The sequence below is a fragment of the Saimiri boliviensis genome, chromosome 7 (genome assembly GCF_048565385.1).
Source record: "Saimiri boliviensis isolate mSaiBol1 chromosome 7, mSaiBol1.pri, whole genome shotgun sequence".
Lineage (NCBI taxonomy): Eukaryota > Metazoa > Chordata > Mammalia > Primates > Cebidae > Saimiri > Saimiri boliviensis.
Genome location: NC_133455.1, coordinates 61,647,501 through 61,667,732, shown reverse-complemented (window position 1 = coordinate 61,667,732; position 20,232 = coordinate 61,647,501). Strand labels below are relative to the sequence as shown.

The following is a 20,232-nucleotide window of genomic DNA, read 5'->3' as shown; positions in this document are numbered from 1 at the left end:
CTATGTGACTATATCTTGTTACTTTGGGCTGATTGTTCCAGTCTCATGGTTATTTTGACTCTTGATTCTGGTACCCATTATGTTTGTTATTTCTTCCACCATAATGCTATCTTAATTGTAAGTCAAAATGACTTCGGTTTTCTCATCCAAGTTGTTGACAAAAATGCTGAAGGACTAGGACATAGACGTGTTTCACTGCTGATTTTCCTCTGGCCTTTCGTAATAGGCAACACCTGTTTACTTTTTACATATGAACTCATTGAATCTGCATGACACCCCTACAAGATGGTATTACCACAATCCTTACTTGATACATGAGGGAAGTGGAGCGCAGAGAGGTTAATCAATGTGACCAGATCACACAGCTAGCAAGTAATAGAGCCAGGATTCAAACCTCTTTATTAAGCTTCCAGGCTCTGTTTTCTTAACTATTCTGCTCTAGTGCTGCTAACATCAGTCAGAATTCTCATCCATATTGGGATAAGATAACATAAGGGACTGTATTAAATCCAATTAATAAGTTTGCAATTATAACATTTTTTAAAGTGTACTGTTGGTGGCAGAATAGTCTGAAATGCCAGGCGAAAGCATTTGTGCTGTTATCTTCTACCAAGAAGTTCTTTCTCCATTTGTTCACCAAACTCTAAACTCCTGCTCTTTCATGTCTGCTGAAAAGATATTTTCTCAGGAAAACTTCAGTTCTCCTTCTTTATTATTGCCTCTTTACTTTATACAAATGCCCACTGCGTTGTGAAATGGATTTAAACAATAAGCCAACCACAAACATTTATGAGCACCTAGAGCACATGCCGAGCATTAGTCTGGGTACTGGGAATATAAACATGGGAAAATGGTGTTCCTGCTCTTGGGTTTACAGCTGACTAATGAGAGTCAACACACAAGCATGGCCCTGGTCCCTGCCATGTCACAGGTGTTCCGCAAATATCACATGGCTGAATGGAAGAGAGCTGAGTACCAAGAAAGTCTTTTAAAACACCCAAATAGGCATCTCTGAACTTGTTTTGCTTTAGATTAAGAGATGACTATTTTTGACCATCATGGCTGTTTCCTAAAGGAAACCATTGGATCCCCAGCCTTTCCTGGTGTGTTTCAGTGAGCTTAGGCTAAATTGGGCTGTGGTTACAGCCTGAAAAATCTCAGAAGCTTATAATAACCAATGCTTTTTTGCTGTCCATGTCTGTCTTGGGTCATGTGCAGCTCTGCTCAATGTCATTTTCACTGTGGGACCCAGATGAAGGAGGGGCACCTATCTGGGACATTAATGCTAGAATCAAGGTGAAAAAAATAGAAAACAAGTTTCCCTAGGAATACCTGTGTCTATAATTTTTAGTGATTTTCAAATTCTTTACCATGTTTATTCCACCAATCTGATAGTTATTTACATGTATTTTCTTGACTTTTGAATATCACATGCTACCAGGATTAAGTTAAGCTGCTGGTACATCTAAGAGAAACTTTAAGATTAACTGATAGGGTCTTTTTCATTACTCAAGTTTTAAAATTCTGTTATTGAACTGTAAGTCACCACTTTAATTGTCATGCATGTTTCTGTATAGTATTTTCTCCAAACATATTTGTAAGCAATTCATCATTTAGGAAAAGAGCCTCGAAATTAATTTAGCTAATTTTACTTTGCAAAAGCATTTCAAGATTTGTTTAATGCATTTAAACTGAGAGAGAGAATTGCTTGACAAACTACAACAAAACTGAGCGTAAAGCTATTATTCATGTATTCTTTACTGTATAATTTAGGGGTTAGGATGAATGATTCATTGCTAGCCTTGATAAAAATATTAGCCTATTTCTGTCTTCCTACATGCGGTAGTAATATATATATATTATTGCTGCTAATATATATATATATGTATGCTGCTAATTATTCAATTGAAAAATAACTGGTATGTAATACATTTTAATGAAATAGGCTTTTAACAATTGGGACTCTTAGAATGATGATACTGTAACAGGAGGTAGTGCTTTCTTCAGAAAGACGTGCAACGGACTTTCCCTCCACCCAGGATACATTTTTCAGATCCTTTCTCCAGATCTGCCAAAATAATGGTACAATACTGATACTAGAGGTATAGAAAAATAAACTGTGGTGATGGGCTGATTTTTCTTCACTGAGGATCTAATTACAGGGAATTGGACTTAACCTAATCAGACTTGAATGGCAATTTCCTGAGAGTAAATTAGGGAACAAATTACTGTGAGATGAATTGCAGAATCTTTTTCAGAGGTTTGGAGAAAAACAGAATGTCTGCTCACCTGTTTGGACCCATTTTATATTGGCTTAACCAGGCACTGGCAGCAGTTCCTAGCACCATTTCGGGTCTGAAATGGTAACGTGTATGGGAGCAGCAGCATTGGGGGCTTCTCAAGGAGGGCGAAGCACCTGAACAGGGATGGGGCAGATGAGTTGAAGGAACAGGAACTGCTAGTGACAGCTATGCAAACATGGGGGTTGGCTGGGCTATATAGAGATCATTAAAAAATGAAGCTGGAAGAAAAGCAGTAATGACAAAAGGGTAGGAAATGTGATCATTTGCACTTGGAAATTGTCTGAAAATAGTTGGCACAGTCTGTAAAAACACAAGCAAATACACATACCTGTTTATGCAAATACAACCATGATATTTGCAATTTCAAACAAATACATGTGGCCTTTGGAAAAAAACCTCCATGAAATCTAAAATCTTGTTGCCTGCCCACCCCCCCCATCCCCCAACGCCACCTTAATTTGCTTAACTGACACTCTATAGCACTGGATTTTCACTTTCTTCTTTGAAACCTTTTCTCATTCCACTAACATTTACTGAGCTCTCACTTTGAACTTAGCAGGGTGTGATGCTCTTTTTTTTTTTTTTTTTTGAGATGGAGTTTCGCTCTTGTTACCCAGGCTGGAGTGCAATGGCGCGATCTCGGCTCACCGCAACCTCCGCCTCCTGGGTTCAGGCAATTCTCCTGCCTCAGCCTCCTGAGTAGCTGGGATTACAGGCACGCGCCACCATGCCCAGCTAATTTTTTGTATTTTTAGTAGAGACGGGGTTTCACCGTGTTGACCAGGATGGTCTCAATCTCTTGACCTTGTGATCCACCCGCCTCGGCCTCCCAAAGTGCTGGGATTACAGGCTTGAACCACCACGCCCGGCGGGTGTGATGCCCTTATAGGTGCAGGAATACTGGGAAAAAGTTCAGGTCCTTGGGAGTTGAGCAGACTCACTGATGCCGCCAACCATTCTTTTTTTTTTTTTTTTTTTAATTGAGACGGAGTTTCCCTCTTGTTGCCCAGGCTGGAGTGCAATAGCACGATCTTGGCTCATCGCAACCTCCGCCTCCTGGGTTCAGGCAATTCTCCTGCCTCAGCCTCCTGAGTAGCTGGGATTACAGGCATGCGCCACCATGCCCAGCTAATTTTTTGTATTTTTAGTAGAGACGGGGTTTCACCATGTTGACCAGGATGGTCTCGATCTCTTGACCTGGTGATCCACCCGCCTCGGCCTCCCAAAGTGCTGGGATTACAGGCTTGAGCCACCGCGCCCGGCGCCACCGACCATTCTTAATGGGGGCATTTGTGTTGAGCCATGGGTGACTCAGCTAGCCTCACTTCAGTTTTCCTATCTAAAAAGCCCTTGCCATCTTGATTTTATATCAAAATTCATGGAGAAAATGTTTCTTGACTTCCTTTTAAATGCCATATTTCATCTGTGCACATTATACTCAGGATTATTGAGATGGTAAGAAGATACATTGACATTCGGGGGGGATTCCTTACCCACCTCATTTCCTTGAGAACCAAATTCTAAAGCTCTTGCCAGCCTTACAGACGCCCAATGGAATCCCTGCTCATGTGCATATTTTGGGTGCATCTGTGTGTTTGTCATTTTCTCCCTGGAAACGGTTTCTCACACCCACGTTGCAAGTGTGTGATCTGTGATTCTATCTCCTGCTCCTTTTCTGTGTCCTCTTTGCCTGGAGCGAGGGCTGAGAACATGATTCAGCTTAGGGAAATGATACAAAATGTGGCTGTTAAAGTGATCTTTCAAAAAGGAGCTTTTTATATGTGTGCAGTCACTATGCTTAGTGTAGCCTATGACTTCATTCACCTGAAACAATGAAGCAGCTTCTAGGATTTTAGAATTATGGTCTTGGAAAAACATGGAAGACACCTGCTTTCAGGCTCTTGAATATAATCTTAATTCATTTAAAAGATTTTGAAGATTTTGAGAGCGAGGCGCATGCTAACTTTGCTCAGTGATTAATCCTTCCTGTGTTTGTTGCCATCTTGATTTTATATAAAAAATCACGAGGAAAATGTTTCTTGACCTCCTTTTAAATACCACGTTTCATCTGTGCATATTATACCTAGGATTGTTGAGATGGCAAGAAGATACATTGATATTTGGGGGGATTCCTTACCCCCCTCATCTCCATGAGAAACAAATTCTTAATCTCTTACCAGCCTTACAGACGCCCAATGAAATCCCTGCTCATATGCATACTTTGGGTGAATCAGTGATTTTTGCTCACTGTGACTCATCCTTCCAGTGTTTGTAGCCTTTCTTATAAAGAGAACTTCTATTTCTTGGATTTTTTGTTTTTGTTTTTGAGACAGAGTGTCGCTCTTTTGCCAGATTGGAGTCCACTGGCATGATCTTGGCTCACTGCAACCTCCACCTCCCTGGTTCAAGCAATTCTCCTGTCTCAGCCTCCCGAGTAGCTGGGACTACAGGCGCCTACCAACCACGCCCAGCCAATTATTGTAATTTTAGCAGAGATGGGGTTTCACCTTGTTGGCCAGGATGGTCCCGATCTCTTGACCTCATCATCTGCCCACCTCGGGCTCCCAAAGTGCTGGGATTATAGGCATGAACCACCACGCCCAGCTGAACATTTTTATTTCTACTTTGTTAATTTGGCTTCACAAAGTAAATAAAGGGCCCCTTTGTTTTGTCTTAATCGGTGAAGGGAATATGGGATGTCCTGGTATAATTAGTCCTGTGATTTCTAGTCCTGTCCAGCCCAGGTTTGCTTGAGAAATCCCTTGTGTAGCCCTGTGTTACCAGACATGCCATATCACAACAAGCACCTTTTGATGTTTAAGAATTAATTCATCTAAGGAACTGTAAAACAGAAAGATATTTTGAGAATCAGCATCCTAAATCAACATTTCCATTTTCTGAGGATGTTTCTTTAGGACTAGGCATCACTGAGATAGAAAATGTTTTGAGAGACTTTGGAAACAAAATGGCTCGCCCTTAAGTTTTCCCATTTCTGGTTGAAATCTGATTTAATAATACTGTATTACTCTTTAAATATGAGAGAAATCATTGTGGGGAAGAATGTGGGTTTTAAAGAATGGAACGGGTTGGGCCGGGCGCTGTGGCTCAAGCCTGTAATCCCAGCACTTTGGGAGGCCGAGGTGGGTGGATCATGAGGTCAAGAGATTGAGACCATCCTGGTCAACATGGTGAAACCCCGTCTCTACTAAAAATACAAAAATTAGCTGGGCATGGTGGCGCGTGCCTGTAATCCCAGCTACTCAGGAGGCTGAGGCAGGAGAATTGCCTGAACCCGGGGGGCGGAGGTTGCGGTGAGCCGAGATCGCGCCATTGCACTCCAGCCTGGGTAACAAGAGCGAAACTCCGTCTCCAAAAAAAAAAAAGAATAGAATGGGTTGGATAGAGAAATTGTAAAACTGTGTTTTTATAAAATAGAAGTGAAAGGATCAGAAATCAGCAGTATCAAAACAACATGAAGAACTGATCAGACTGTATACTTGTTAATTCTGAATTTCTCTATGTCGAAATTCCACCTCAATTTTAAAATTTGGAATTTAAAAACAAGACTCAAAGGCTAGTTAATGGACAGAAACTTTAGGAAAGTCAAACATGTATGGCATAGGATGGGGCCTAAAGTCAATATGGAGTTTAGAATTGCTAGTGACATTGTATCATAAAAGAGCTGCATTGAGACGCATCAAAAATCTGTGGGCACATTTGACAAAGAATAAAGTTGACAAGGAAATATCAGAGATGTATTACAAAGACAAAAAGAAAATTCTATGAAAAATAAGGAGGTAGTTCCTTAGGGAGGATGGATATTAAAATTGTAAGGGTTATCAGTGCTGTGGTTAGGAACGCCTGTAGTGGCGGAAGTAGTGGAGATCTAGCTAGGCAAAGGTGCGATGTAGGAAAATGTTGAAGGAAAGAGACGTGTTCCCTAATGTGTGCTCATCGTTGGGCAGGTGTGTTTTATATGTAAATGCCTGTCATAAAAAGACAAACACTAAAAAAAGGATGAAAAAAGTAAACCTTTTTTTAATAACTCAAGATTGTAGAGTTGAGTTCTAAAATAGAAATAATAGAAAACAGTTTATTCCCCATGTTATTTTTAAATACTTTTGTTGATGATTTAATTCTGAATGACTAACTGGGAAAAGGGATAGAAAGCCTGTGCTAGTGAGGAACTGATTACAGTATAGGAGAGCAGTTTATGGTAGTGTGGCTTTCTGAATAGTAGCCCCCAAAGATCTCCACACCTTAATCCCCATGGATTTATGTTATTTTACTTTGCTACCTTTTGTTACCTTGTATGATAAAAGGGACTTTGCAGATGTGATGAAGGATTTTGAGATGGGGAAATTATACTGGATTGCCTGGGTGTGCCCCAAATGCAATCGTAGGGTACTTAGGGAGATGAGATTGGAGAGAGTAGTAGAGGATGGGATGAGGCAAGCAAGAGATTAGGGTGATGCCAGGGAAGGGGCCGCAAGCCAAAGAATGCAGGAAAGGAAGCTGGGACAGGCGAGGAAACAGATTCTCTCCTAGAACCTCCAGAAGGAACACAGCCCTGCTAACACCTTCATTTTAGTCTAGTGAAACAGATTTCAAACCTCTGACCTCCAGAACTATAAAAGACTAAATCTGTGTTGCTTTAAGCTACTAGAGCAGCCACGGGAAATAAATACAGGCAGTAATTTGCAGATAGTTCTAAGTGTAATTGACTTTTACAATGAATATGTATGAGCTTTCCTTCGACTTTCAGCTTTGAAAATACCACACATTTTAAAATATTCTGATTCTGTATCATATTCTTTGGGTTGTCAAATTCATTTCTTCGAGATTGGAAAAATTAGACTGGAACTAGATTTTAGGTCACCTGTGCTGTGTGGGGTTTTGTCGAAAAATGCTTCCCAGCTGGGTGTGGTGGCTCATACCTGTAATCCCAGAGCTTCGGGTTGCCAAAGTTGGAGGATGAAGCTCTTGAGTCCAGGAGTTCAAGACTGGCCTGGGCAGCATAATGAGAACCAGTCTCTACAAAAAATTGTAAAAATTACCTGAACATGATGGTGTGCGCTTGTAGTCCCAGCTACTAGGGAGGATGAGATGAGAGGATTGCTTGAGCCCAGGAGGTTGAGCACTTCAGCCTGGGTGAAAGAGTGAGACCTTGTCTCAAAAAATTAAAAAAAAAAAAAAAAAAAAAAAAAAAAACCCACTTTTCATGTACATACCCTCATTTGATCTTCTTAACATGGGTTTTATTTCTCATTTTACAAATGAGGAAACTCCAAGGTTTTGTTTTTTGTTTTTTGTTTTTAAATGAAGGTATTCTTCTAGAGCATTCCTGGTTTGTTTTTATACAATGAAGGTTCTGATCCATCTGGATTTTTTGTATGTGTGGGAATAAAATGGGGAGCCACTGTTGGTTTTCTCCAAATGGCCTGTATTGTCCCAACACAATTTTTTGAATAAATAATTTATCTTATATGGATTTTAAATGACTTTGAACTTTCACATCAAATCTGGAACTACAAAGTAGGTTAACAAGGTGAGAGCTATTAGAAGAATAATCTGTCTCAAACAGAAGAATGTAGATGCCTTCTTTTCTCCAGTTATTTCTGCTTAAACCTTAAGTTTAAACATTTTGGGCAGAAAACACTTATAGTCCTCTATGAAATAAATAACTTACTTGGTAACTCAGAGAAACCACAGACCAAATTACTCTGAAGAACAGTAATTCTTAAAGGAAAGCTTACAGGAATTTCTGGAACAAAGCTGTCATCTAGTTTTCGAAATCTTGCACTTCTGATGAAATCAATGAATTGAGAGTCCTACTCTTGGTGTGTAGATAACCTGTAACTGATCCATGTTCCTGAGCAGCTCAAGGAGATAGATGGAAGAGGAAAAGGATTTAATGTAAATTTAATGCAGTTACTTAGATCTGATCTTAGAGAATATCTAACTAGGTTGAATATTCTCTTTCCATTGTATTTTCAATGGAAGAACAATAAAGGATTTCTAATTAATAAAGCCTTTTTATGCCACGCTGACTTTAGAATGAAATTCATTGATTTGCTTTTTAAAAAAAGACAGAAAGTCATAAGCATCCTTCTGATTTGCAGGTCGTGACAATTACCCCTCTTTTTTTCTGAGAGCTCAGGATCCTTAATAGGTTTCCGATCTTAAGGTTTTAAGAATCACACTGGGAAAACCAACAGATGGATAAAAAATAATTACCACACAGTGTGAGTAAAATCTTTTAAAAAGTGTGTTACTCTGGGAGCACAGAGCAGCGATGGTTTCCCCAGGCCTCTATTTTGGAAGACTTGGTTAAGACAATTACTTGACTGGGCTGTGTCTGAAGAGACAATCATCTTAATCAGTAGGAAAACATTTGCCAAACCCAGCTACCATAAGAATTTAATGGTGTTAAATGATAGTTTGTGGGATAAGTTGGGGATATAACTGCTGTTTGTAGTCCTCATGATGGGCCTAGTGTTAATGAATTATTTTTTTCCTTGCTGTACCTGAGATGCATATATTGGAACTTAAAGTAATCATTTTCTTCTCAAACCTATTCTGTTTCTTAACTTTGCTGCTTTTAAACCTTCCTGTGCCTAACCTTTACGGGGCTAGAACGCTTGACTCTTAGGGCCAAAGGTGGCTGAGGGGCCATAGAGGCATCTACACCAAAAGGAATTTTAATTTAATCCAAGAAATTGCCTGACTTGAACATAAAAGTGTTAGATTGAAGAAGACATTTGGAAAAGATATGTTTTTGCCATCATTTACAAATCATTCTCTGAGTTGTGAGCCCCAGATTTGTAATGGTAATCATTATCATGACCACCCTGTATTGAGCACTCATTATTGTATGTCACACATACCTCGTTTACTTCTTGGGGGCATGGTAGATACTATCCACAGTTTACAGATGAGAAAATTAAGACTCAGGGGAGTTAGGTATTTTTTTCTGAAGACCACTTAGCAAGCCATAAAGTCCGTATTTAAACCCTGATCTGTCTAACTCAAGTTCACGTTCTGCGATGCTGTTCTATACTTACGAGGCTGTTTCGGTCTTTCCATCAGGCTGGACTTAAGTATAGTCTCTCCTCTGTAATTCAACACTTTATTGCTCTGAAATAACATACCTGCCAGTTTTCTGGATAGCCTGCCAAAACTGAATGTAAAATTTTCTCTCCAAAAACTGCAAGTCTGGGGCTTGATTTGATTTTCTCCATGAAGAATAGGCAAGCTTGATGAGCAGTTAACTCTTGTACAGTTAAACATTACTACTTAAAATTAGCTGACTTTGAGAAAATAGCTCAGGAAAATGTAAGGCTGTTTATAACATTTATAGATCTATAATCAGCCTTTCATTCACAGATAGGAAGCATCTGTGGAGCTAACCATGATCTTGATATAATATCTCCCTAGCCTTTTTTTTTTTTTTTTGAAACAAGATCTTAATGTGTTGCCCAGGCTGGAGTGCCGGGGCACAGCCTTGGCTCACTACAGGCTTGCTGCTGCCCCAACCTCCTAGGCTCAAGCGATACTCCCACCTCAGTCTCCAAATAGCTGAGACTACAGGCATATGCCACCACGCCCACTCTTTTTATGTTTTGTAGAGACAGGGTCTCTCTATGTTGCCCAGGCTAGTCTTGATCTGGGCTCAAGCAGTCCTCCCTCTTTGGCCTCCCAAAGCGCTGGGATTACAGGTGGGAACCACCATGTATGACCTCCCATGCTTTTAAAAACCCTTTTCTCAATATCATTGCTAGACCACAGTGAACAAAAATTGGCTCATGATACTTTACGGAACAAAACAAACAAACAAACAAAAAACTTTTCTATTACTCTTTCAGGTTTAGTGACTGGGGCCTGTGAATTAAACTGACAAAAGATAAATTAACCAGAGAAGCAGCATACACATTTTATCAATGTATCAATGTTAATATTTTTATGAGCATTGGGCTTCACAGTAGTACGTAAGTGTTTAGACTGCGGTCTTATCTACCTAACTTAGAAGGGAAAAAAGAGAGGAAGAAAGATTTCCTATGGGAAGGACAAATCGGTTTTTAGAAGGAAAGTCAGTGATAATGTTTTTCTCTATGAGTATTAGTGGTCTTTCTGTTTTCCTCAGGGCCATCAAATTCCCCTGAAGAAGGGATTTACAGTAGCCTCAAATCTCAGAAGCTGCTGCTTTTTGTCAGATAAGGGAAGAGCCAGGAAAGCTTCGTTTAGCACTTGTTGAATCTAAAATGTCTTAAGCTTAAAATAATCTTTAAACCAATGCTGGAATTCTGATGGATCCCCACAATAGAGCAGTTCAACATAAAGAATACTGCAAAGGCTGGGTGCAGTGGCTCACGCCTGTAATCCTAGCACTTTGGGAGACCAAGGCCGGGGGATTGACTGAAGTCAGAAGTTCGAGACCACCCTGGCCAACATGGCAGAACCTTGTCTCTACTAAACATATGCAAATTAGCCAGGTGTGGTGGCGCACACCTGTAATCCCAGCTACTCAGGAGACTTAGGCAGGAGGAGGCAGCGGAGGCAGAGATTGCAGTGAGCTGAGATCACATGATGGCACTCCAGCCTGGGCAGCAAGAGCAAACTCTGTCTCCAAAAAAAAAAAGAGTACTACAAAGGATCTCTGTGTTCTGGTCTCTGTGATCCCACTGTAATATATGACATAACTTGGTATAGCTTTTAGGTTGCCTTCCTGTGATTGCATAGAAAGGCAAGTATGCTCTGCTCTTCTCTTGACAAGGTCTTATGATTGCATCAGACAACAACTAGACACGTTGGCTAATTACTATCAGTAAGGTCAGCTCAATTATGCCAGAACCAAGTTCAACACTTTTCTCAGTCAGTCTTTAACATCTTTCAGTAGAAAACATCTTTTGAAATCTTTTAAAAGTCATGAATCAATAGACCAAGTCATATATTTTCATGGGTTGAGTTTTAATACAATCTCTTTCTAGAAATTCCAATAGCATGGAGTTTTGCCCCCCGCCCAAAAAAAATTGAGTAATACCCACATCAAGGCTTTCTAGATTACATGTCAATGATCAGTAACTTCTGCCTGAAAAATCTATGACATAGTCACCTGTTTCACTTGTGGCATCTCATTTAAATATTTGTTTATACCCTTGAGATTCCTTTAGAGGACTTTCTGAGGCTGCCTGAAACCCAGCTTCAAGCAAAGTTATCTGGGAAAGATCACATGTCAGTTGTTCGTTGGTTTTCATTATAAAAAATTATTGTGCCACCTCCATATTGGGAATGTAACGTGATGAGACACCCTTACCCAGAAACACAGAACACTTCAGGCACCTCAGTGATTTGAGTCTTGAATGATTTGCTCTTTAGCCATTGTCAAAAAAGGCTGATATATTTGATAAGTAAAAAGCATTTTTAGCAGGGTGCAATGGTTCATGCCTGTAATCCCAGCACTTTGGGAGGCTAATGCAGGCAGATTGCTTGAGCTCAGAAGTTCGAGACCAGCTTGGGCAACACAGTGAAACCCCATTTCTACAAAAAATACAAAAATTAGCCTGGTGTGGTGGCACGCGCCTGTAGTCCCAGCTGTTGAGGCTGAGGTGGGAAGATCGCTTGAGCCTGGGAGTCAGCGGCTGCAGTGAGCCGAGATTGGAGTGCTAGCCTGGGTGAGAACCTGTCTCAGAAAAAAAAAAGGTGGGGGGGGGTTTAATGAGTCCTTTAAAGATTGAGAAGATTTAGCGGTATAAAATAAAGTAGAAATGTGTGAGGGGAAAAAGGCAAGGCATTAGGGGTATGGTTGACACAAGAATGTCATATCATCTTGCTAAGATGAACCAAAATTTTAGCCTTCTAGTAGCCTACCTGAAAAGGAAAATTCTCTGCTCATAGAAGCAAGAAATACTTGTGAATACAAATCTAGAAAAAATTTCAATTTCCTGTAGTATCTCAGAGAAAACACTTCAAAGTGGATCATCTTGTCTCTTGGTTTGTTCTGTTAACATCATGTGATACCAGTAAATTATAAAGCAGTTCAGATTTTTACATGAATTGGTTAAGTTGAAATAATTTCCCATTCCATTGAAAAAAGTAGAAGACGACACTACCATTTTTCTCCGTTAGCCAACAGAACACACATTGTGGAATGGAAGAACTCCCACTTGGTGAGACAAAGTCAAAGGGAATATATTTTCTCTATTTAGCATGATATACATCAAATCTTTGTCTTTCTAAATCTCATTTGACTAGTACTGCTGCTAGCTTATAGGGTGCCTTTTTGCCAGTTAGAACCAAGGGCCCCCAGGCAAATCTAGCATCAAGATCTGTAGTTCCACCTTTTAATCTGCTCCCCATCCCTCAGTAGTTCTCCCTCCTGATAAGCTGTTCTTCTCTCTTATTCCAGGGTACCTTTATGCAGTGTGCATTCTGCACAAAAATAATAGAGATCATGAAAATGACCTGAACATAAGTATCAATTAGGCACTTTGGGAAATAGCTAGCTAAGTAGCATTGTGTTTCATATTTCTTTTTTTTTTTTTTTAACTATTAGAACTTTACACAATGCTTCTTAAACTGAAGTGTACATCAGAATCATCCAAGAGCTTCTCCAAAATGCAGATATCTGGATCCCACAAACTCAGATGTTGGTTATAATAAATAAGGGTTGAAAACCAGGAAACTGCAATTCAATAAGCACCGTTAAGTCATTCTAATTCGAGAAAAGCTGGCTTAAGGGTAAATAAATAGTACAATTTAAAAAATCTTCCGGACGGGGTTTCAGATCATGTCATTATTTTAAATCGTGTAATCCTGGGGAAACTAATCTTTCTTAAAGACTTAGTTTCTTCCATTATAAAGTGAAAAGTAAAAGTTACTTGAGCAGGGGGTCATTTCAAGGATCAAATGAGTCTGAATGTCCTACTATAGCACCTGGAGGGTAGAAAAGCATATCATAGATGCTGACTGTCATTATTATCACAACATATTTTCAAACCTTGACTCAGGCTGGTGCCAATGCTTAACGGAAGTTTTTCTGTGGGTTCCCACAGTGTTTACTCTTCTTTTATAACCTTGACTCAGGGCTTAAAAGTGCTTTTCATTAGTGTTTCTGCATACTCCAAGAGAAATATCTTGCTTACTTTTTGAAGTCCCTAGATATAGAGCAATTACCCTGTTTTTTGCTTACTGTCTGCATATTCTTGTAACCATCCTGGTTTTATTATATCAGATCTCATCGTGCCATTTATCCAGTTGGCCACATGTGGCAAACAGTGATTATTTAAAAAGAAATTTTAGTTTACCCCCTACCACAGAATTATGACAAATTGAATTCTAAGCCCAAACCCCTTTGCAGATAATTTTTGGTGGACTAATCTGAAAACTACATGCCTGATAAAATTGGAGGAAACTGAGGCAGGGGAGTGCCTTCAATCAAGGCATGACAAGCCCAGTTTGAATTAGCTAGACTTTAACAAGGACACGAAAAGCAATTTAGAGATAATCTCACTAAATCAAAAAACTGAATGATGAGCTTTGAGCATTACTGTGCAGAGAAACGTTTTTCCTGTTGAAGGAGGCTATCGGGCATCTGAGAGCTGTATGAAGTGGAAATGGACATGAATTATTTTTAAAGAAATGTGTACATTTATATAACATTTCCACATCAAAGAACACTTTCAAAGTGATTACAAATTCAGTATGACTAACTCAGAGGGACTGATGTTGTTTTGTCATTTAAGATATTGAAGTTTTACTCCAAGTGCTTTGGTAGGAGGTGGAACGCCAAGAAGTTTCTGAATAAAACAAATATCTGGGTTCAGCATTTGCTAGTTATTATTTTTCTCTCCTCTTTTTTTACTCACATTCTTTTTTGGTACATGTTCTTCAAACTGTGTTTCGGAAAATATGTATGATTCCCACCACTGTCATCTAGGCTATTTTTTTCTGGCTCAGTTGCACAATATTGTGGTAAAGGATTCAACATCAGTAAGAGTGACTGGAGTATGAATACAAAAGAGGATCCATGCCGAAACATTTTACTAGAAACTTAGTTGCAAAACATATTACGTATGGAAATTACAAGCACATTTATTAAAATAAAAAATCCAGGTCCCTCACCCAAAATCCTTTTTCTTTTTCTTTTGTTATTATTATTTTTTAACATCATAACCTTTTTTTTTTTTTTTTTTTTTTGGGAGGCTGGGTCTCACTTTGTTGCCCAAGCTGGAATACAGTGGCTTGATCATGGCACTCTGCAGCCTTGATCTCCTGGGCTCAAGAGATCCTCCTACCTCAGCCTCCCAAGTAACTAGGTCTACAGGCACCTAGTTTTTTATAGAGAGAGGGTTTTGCCATGTTGGCCAGGCTGGTCTTGAAATCCTGACCTCAGGCAATCTGTCCGCCTCTGCCTCCCAAAGTCCCAAAGTGCTGGGATTACAGGCATGAGCCACTGTGCCCAGCCATCTTAACCACTTACACTTCAGTGGTACTAAGTACAATTCACATTGTTGTGCACCCTTAGCCATTTGATGAAGAATTTAAGACTCATTTTTGTATCAGTAGATTCTGGAGGAGCATAATAGTCCTTCACAGAAAGAAGGAAAGAGCATCCTGAGAGACAGCTTTTACCTTCCCTCACACACTTAAGGAGAGGTTTCTGATAGCCATGAGCACTGTGCCTGGGAAGAGATTCATGGCAGTGCTGGGATGGGGATTTCAGACTCTTAAATATGATTCTGGCTGTCCTGTGTTCTGATTCTTTTTAGACCTCAGCCTTGATGTTTTTCGACTCCAAGCCTGAAGTTTCTTGAAATTTTGCATGAATAATAAGGCTGCAACAAGGGCAGGCTCCTCTTCCTCAGTAGCAGCATCTGTTTGTAGAACAGCAGCAATGACAATGTCATACCCCGAATGGGCCTATAGAAAAAAAGAATATGTACGTTAATATATATACAATGGTATATATTAATATAGTAATTAATTTAGTAATTCCAAAAAATGCACAGCTTCTGAAAGCTGGGATGCTTTTTGCCTAATTGTTAAAATGACTCTGCATTTACTTAATATAAATTTTAATTAAAATACTATGAAATAAAATATTAATAAAAATGTTGCATTATGTGCAAAATTCGAAATTTTACTTTGCATCAAAGGAAAAACTGCAAGGATTTTGACATTTCAAAGCCAGTCTGTGAAACTATTTCTGTTAATGGCACATGATAGCTCCACTTTAAGTAAAAAGAAATACCTAACACCCTTTGTCAATCTTCAGGGAAAATAGGTTCTGAATTTTGAAAGCTGTGACTGATGAATGATTTGCAGGAACGCATTTCTGTGTTAGATGCACTGCCCATGTGCTCTGAAGGCTTTGATGTTCTTGAGGGCAGTTGGACTCATTATTCTGCATTATCTTCATCTTTTTTTCTGGAGGAAACATAGCTCCTCTAGTGTAACAGAGCAAACCTTGTGGATGAAATGGAAATATCTTACAAAATGTAAACCTCTCATATTAAAAAGTTAAATTCCCAGGATCTCTCTAATGGCCAAAGATTAGCAATCATGGCGTGTGGAGTACATCTCATCTTTACTTTCTGCACATGGGACCAATGCAGGAATTGAAAATAGACCCTCACATTGATAAGATAGAAATCTATTGCTAGGACTTTGTGAGATATATCAAGGAAGTGGTCAGTGCTTCAAAATGATGGCCATGGCTAATTTCACCCAGAAGCATGGAAGAAGGCATTCATTCAGCCATTGTCTGCTTATTGATAAAAACCTCTGCTTTACATAGTGAGGCCGAGCTGCACTGCGGGTGACGCTGTCTGTCTTTTTGACTAAATTTAAGCAGTGCCTTTAACTGACTTTTTTTTTTTTTTTTTTTTTTTCCTGAATTAAGATCATTTGGGCCACACCGGTGAGCTGAGGTCTAGTTCAGATTTGTTGGAGAATGCTCACCCACCAGTAATTTTTTAACTGATTCAAACCCCTTGACCAGTGGACATTAGAGGACGAATGAGAAAGTGGAATACATTAAGTAACTTAGAGTGAAGAAAAATCATAAGGGATACACTTTTGACATTTTGTGACATGTAAATTATAATTAATGTGTAAATTTGTACCAATTGCTTGACTCAAGAGCTCGAAACTTTCTGTAATGGGTTTGAAGCACAAAATTACAGTGTGTATAGTCAGAGTGCAGCCTTGACTTTCAATAATGGTTATTCCCTTTGGGCTGGAAAGCAAGTTTGGCTTTAGGTTGCCGAGAGTTTTCAGTGCCATGCCAAGGCATTTGACTGCTCTTTCTTTCTCATTCTCTGCTGTCTTGCAGACCAGACGACGTGCTTCTGCATCGCACGCATGATGAGATTGTCCTCCTGCATTGCTTCCTCTGGCCCCTGGTGACATTTGTGGTGGGCGTTCTCATTGTGGTCCTGACCATCTGTGCCAAGAGCTTGGCGGTCAAGGCAGAAGCCATGAAGAAGCGCAAGTTCTCTTAAAGGGGGAGGAGGCTTACGGAAAGCAAAGCACAGAAGCTGCGCTCATTGGCACACGTCCACCTGCGGAACCGGTGTTTCCTGGCGCAGGAGATGGGCAGGGCCACGACGGGGCTCTGAGAGTCTCATCCCTCAGCAGCAGCAGAGACAGGCACAACTAGAGGACTGGAACCTCAAAGCTCGCATTCCTTCTGCTGTAGCAGTGGCTAAAGGGTCAAGCTCTTAGCTGTGTGGAGTAACTATTTCAGAAAACTCTATAAGAAGTTCATTTTCTTTCAAAAGTAACAGTATATTATTTGTACAGTGTAGTATACAAACCATTATGATTTATGCTACTTAAAAATATTAAAATAGAGTGGTCTGTGTAATTTTCTATTTCCTTTTTTATGCTTAGAACGCCAGGGTTAAAAAAAAAATGGTGAAGACATCTGGGTTTCATTTACTTCTGCTAGGTTAAACTTTTACTTGACAACAAGGATTCCTGCCGAAGTCTGAACCTTACTGTGTAACCCTCAGTTTCCACTATTAAAAGAGGACCTTTTGATGTCTGCTTGGAAAATGAATAGTGCACTAGAAACTCAGTGTCCAGTTTTCTCTGTGTGTCTTAAGCAAGGGATTCTAAAAGATTGGGAAAACATCCTCCAACACTTGCCTTTGCCTAACCATTTATTTTTCACCAGGTTACTTCTTGAGAGAGAGAGGTGATTCTGAAGGCTTCTATCTCAAAAAGCACTGGGCTTCTTTATTCTTCTGTTCTTGTTTTTGATGGATTTTTAAACATTTGTGTGCAATACAGTATACATGATGTGAAGGACACTCTTCAGCTTGGTGAAATGCTGTTTTCTTTCTTTTTTTCTGTAGGTCAGAAAACATCAAAATCAGTTCAAGCATTTTTTTTCTTTTTTTTCCTTGCCTTGATGTTATGATCATTAAAACAGAAGGATTACTGTCATTGTTCAGTTTGCTTGGACAAAACTGGAGATGCAACCTAGCTCACATCATTGCTACCAATGAGCTTTCTGTGCCTTTATCAAAAGTTTAGTGAGAAGACCATGTTTCTTTGAATCTGTTTATGAACTCAAATTCCAAGTATGAATCGCAGGTCTCAGTGAACATCAAACCTATTTATTTACTACATAGAATCAAACCTTTGTTTAGGTGAGATGTACATCGTTAGTGAAGGAACAGCTGGCAGCATAATTTCATTTTGTTTTCTTCTGATATTCTTCAGACATGCTTCTATTAGAATAAAGGTAAATTGGAATTTAAGGACAAGTTCCCCTCAGTTATTTCTATGGGGCTCTCATATATATATATATATATATATATATATATATATATATATATATATATAGAATGATGTTTTCCTGACTTACAATCCACATACCAATATTTTCTTAACCTTAGAATGTGAGTAACTGAAAATCACAGTCTGTGGAAAGGTGTTGAATTGAGTATACTCTTTTTCTATTTATTTTTATGTTTTGTTTTTTAACAGATGGGGGTCTTGCTGTGTTGCCCAGGCTGGAGTGCAGTAGCTATTCACAGGTGCGATCTTAGTGCACTGCAGCCTCAAACTCCTGGGCTCAAGCCATGTTCCTGCCTCAGCCTCCCAAGTATCTGGGGTTACTGGTGTGCATCACTATGCTTGGCTTCAATCATTTTTTTCCTAATTCAAAAGTTACAGTTTCACTGTGAAAAGGGCCTTGAACACACTATTGATGACATCTTTTGAGGCAACTCCAGTGCCTTGACTTCAATCCCCGTTTCTGCTTGCGGCGTCCCTGTTGTCTTAGCAACACTATCTGAAGCAGAGAGTAACAGGAACCCTGGGGATCCAAGAAACCGTCATCCCTGCATCACATGACGGGAGATGAAGTCTGCTTTATCCACTTCATCCAGCTGTCTATTATTAATTGATTACAAAGTAGATAAAAATAGTGAGTGCATGTATATACATTTGTGTTGAAAAAAGGAGAAGTTGATATATACTAATCTGAGTTTTCATTTATCAGTTTGATACTCATACATTTACATTAAACGCTTCCATTTAAGCCCCAAAAGTATATGCAGCCGTATTCTGTAGGTTGATTTTTGGAAAAGGGGAGAAGCACACCGAATTCATAAGGTGAGTGTAGTCTTAAGGTCCTACTTGCTTACAGTCAGTTAAATTTGAGGCACCTTATTTATGCTCGTTAAAGGTAAAATCCAAAGGAACAAGGAGAGGACATTTTAAGGTCATGAAATGTAAATAAGCTTACCTTTTTAATGGTTTCATCCTCCTTTTGTATAAATCAGAAAATGTTTTAAATTGCTGTAACAAAGAGACCCCAAAATATGACGGTTCATGTAAGATATAAGTTTATTTTTTCCTCACATAGCAATCCAGAAGTAGCTTCGTTTTGCAAAGGTATTGAAGGGATCTAGGATTCATCTGCCCAGCCTGTGAAAAAAAAGGAAGTTGGGAGCAAGGTATTTCCTTTTAAGGAAGTTCCACCCATCACTTCTGCCCACAGTCCATTCATGAGTACTTACTACATAGCTATACCTAGCTTCAAGCAAGACTGGGACATGTCTGTAACTAGATGGACGTGTGCCCTACTAAAACTCCAGGGATAGGGTTCTATTACTAAAACTAAGAGGAATGAATACTAGAAGTAAAGACAAAAATGATAGCAGTCAATGGCCTGTGCCATGATAATCTACTGAGCAGGCATGATGGAGAGCCCTTGCCCCAGCAGAAAGTGCGTTTCTTGGTGAAACCATGAATCTGCTATCTGGGAGAAACTCCTTTGTTGATTGTCTTCTGTGGCCCCTAGTTTGACCTCAGGAAATTCTTGCTCATCAGCTTCCTTGACCCCATCTGAAACTTTTGAGGGGCATCACAGCTTTTGCAGCCCCTGCTTGCTGGTGTGGATTTTTAGACCTAGATTGCCCTAGAGACTGAAAACATAGGCTTTTATAGGCCAGGGTTTTAGTTCATTTGACTGTAATAAAGACTTCAATGCCATTTTTAATGTTTGATTGCTGACATCTTTCAAGCCTCATCATTCCCTTTCCCCTTATGCTTCACATCTGGGCAAAGTGATGGAAGCATGGGTGCCTCCTCCTTTGGCCCCAGCAGGAAGTTCAGAGCACACAAGCCCTGGCATGCATGCAGGAAGCCTCACCCCAGCTGCATACTCTGAGAATGATAAAAACAAAGCCAGTTAAGCCCTCTTGGGATCCTGCCCTACCTCCCTGGAAAGTCTCAGTATGTGAGTAATAAACCTTTTATACCCGTTTCTTTTGTGTGTGTGTGTGTGTGTGTGTGTGTGTGTGCGCGCGCGCGCGTGGCATTATCAGCCTCAGCATCTGAACTGAATTCATGGTAACTTACTATGAATTTTGGGAGGTGGAAGTTCATCTGACATCTTAGAGTCATCGTAGCG

General features: G+C 39.7%; 1 protein-coding gene across 1 annotated transcript in view; it reads left to right on the top strand.

The window, feature by feature from the left end:
• The window catches only part of KCNMB4 (potassium calcium-activated channel subfamily M regulatory beta subunit 4), a 74,151-nt gene extending 54,333 nt beyond the window's left edge, over positions 1-19,818 (top strand). The window contains exon 3 of the mRNA XM_003927794.4: positions 16,636-19,818. Coding sequence (XP_003927843.1) covers positions 16,636-16,804 — 169 coding nt within the window. The 3' untranslated portion in view covers positions 16,805-19,818. The remainder of the gene's footprint in view (positions 1-16,635) is intronic.
• The last annotated feature ends 414 nt before the right edge of the window (positions 19,819-20,232 follow it).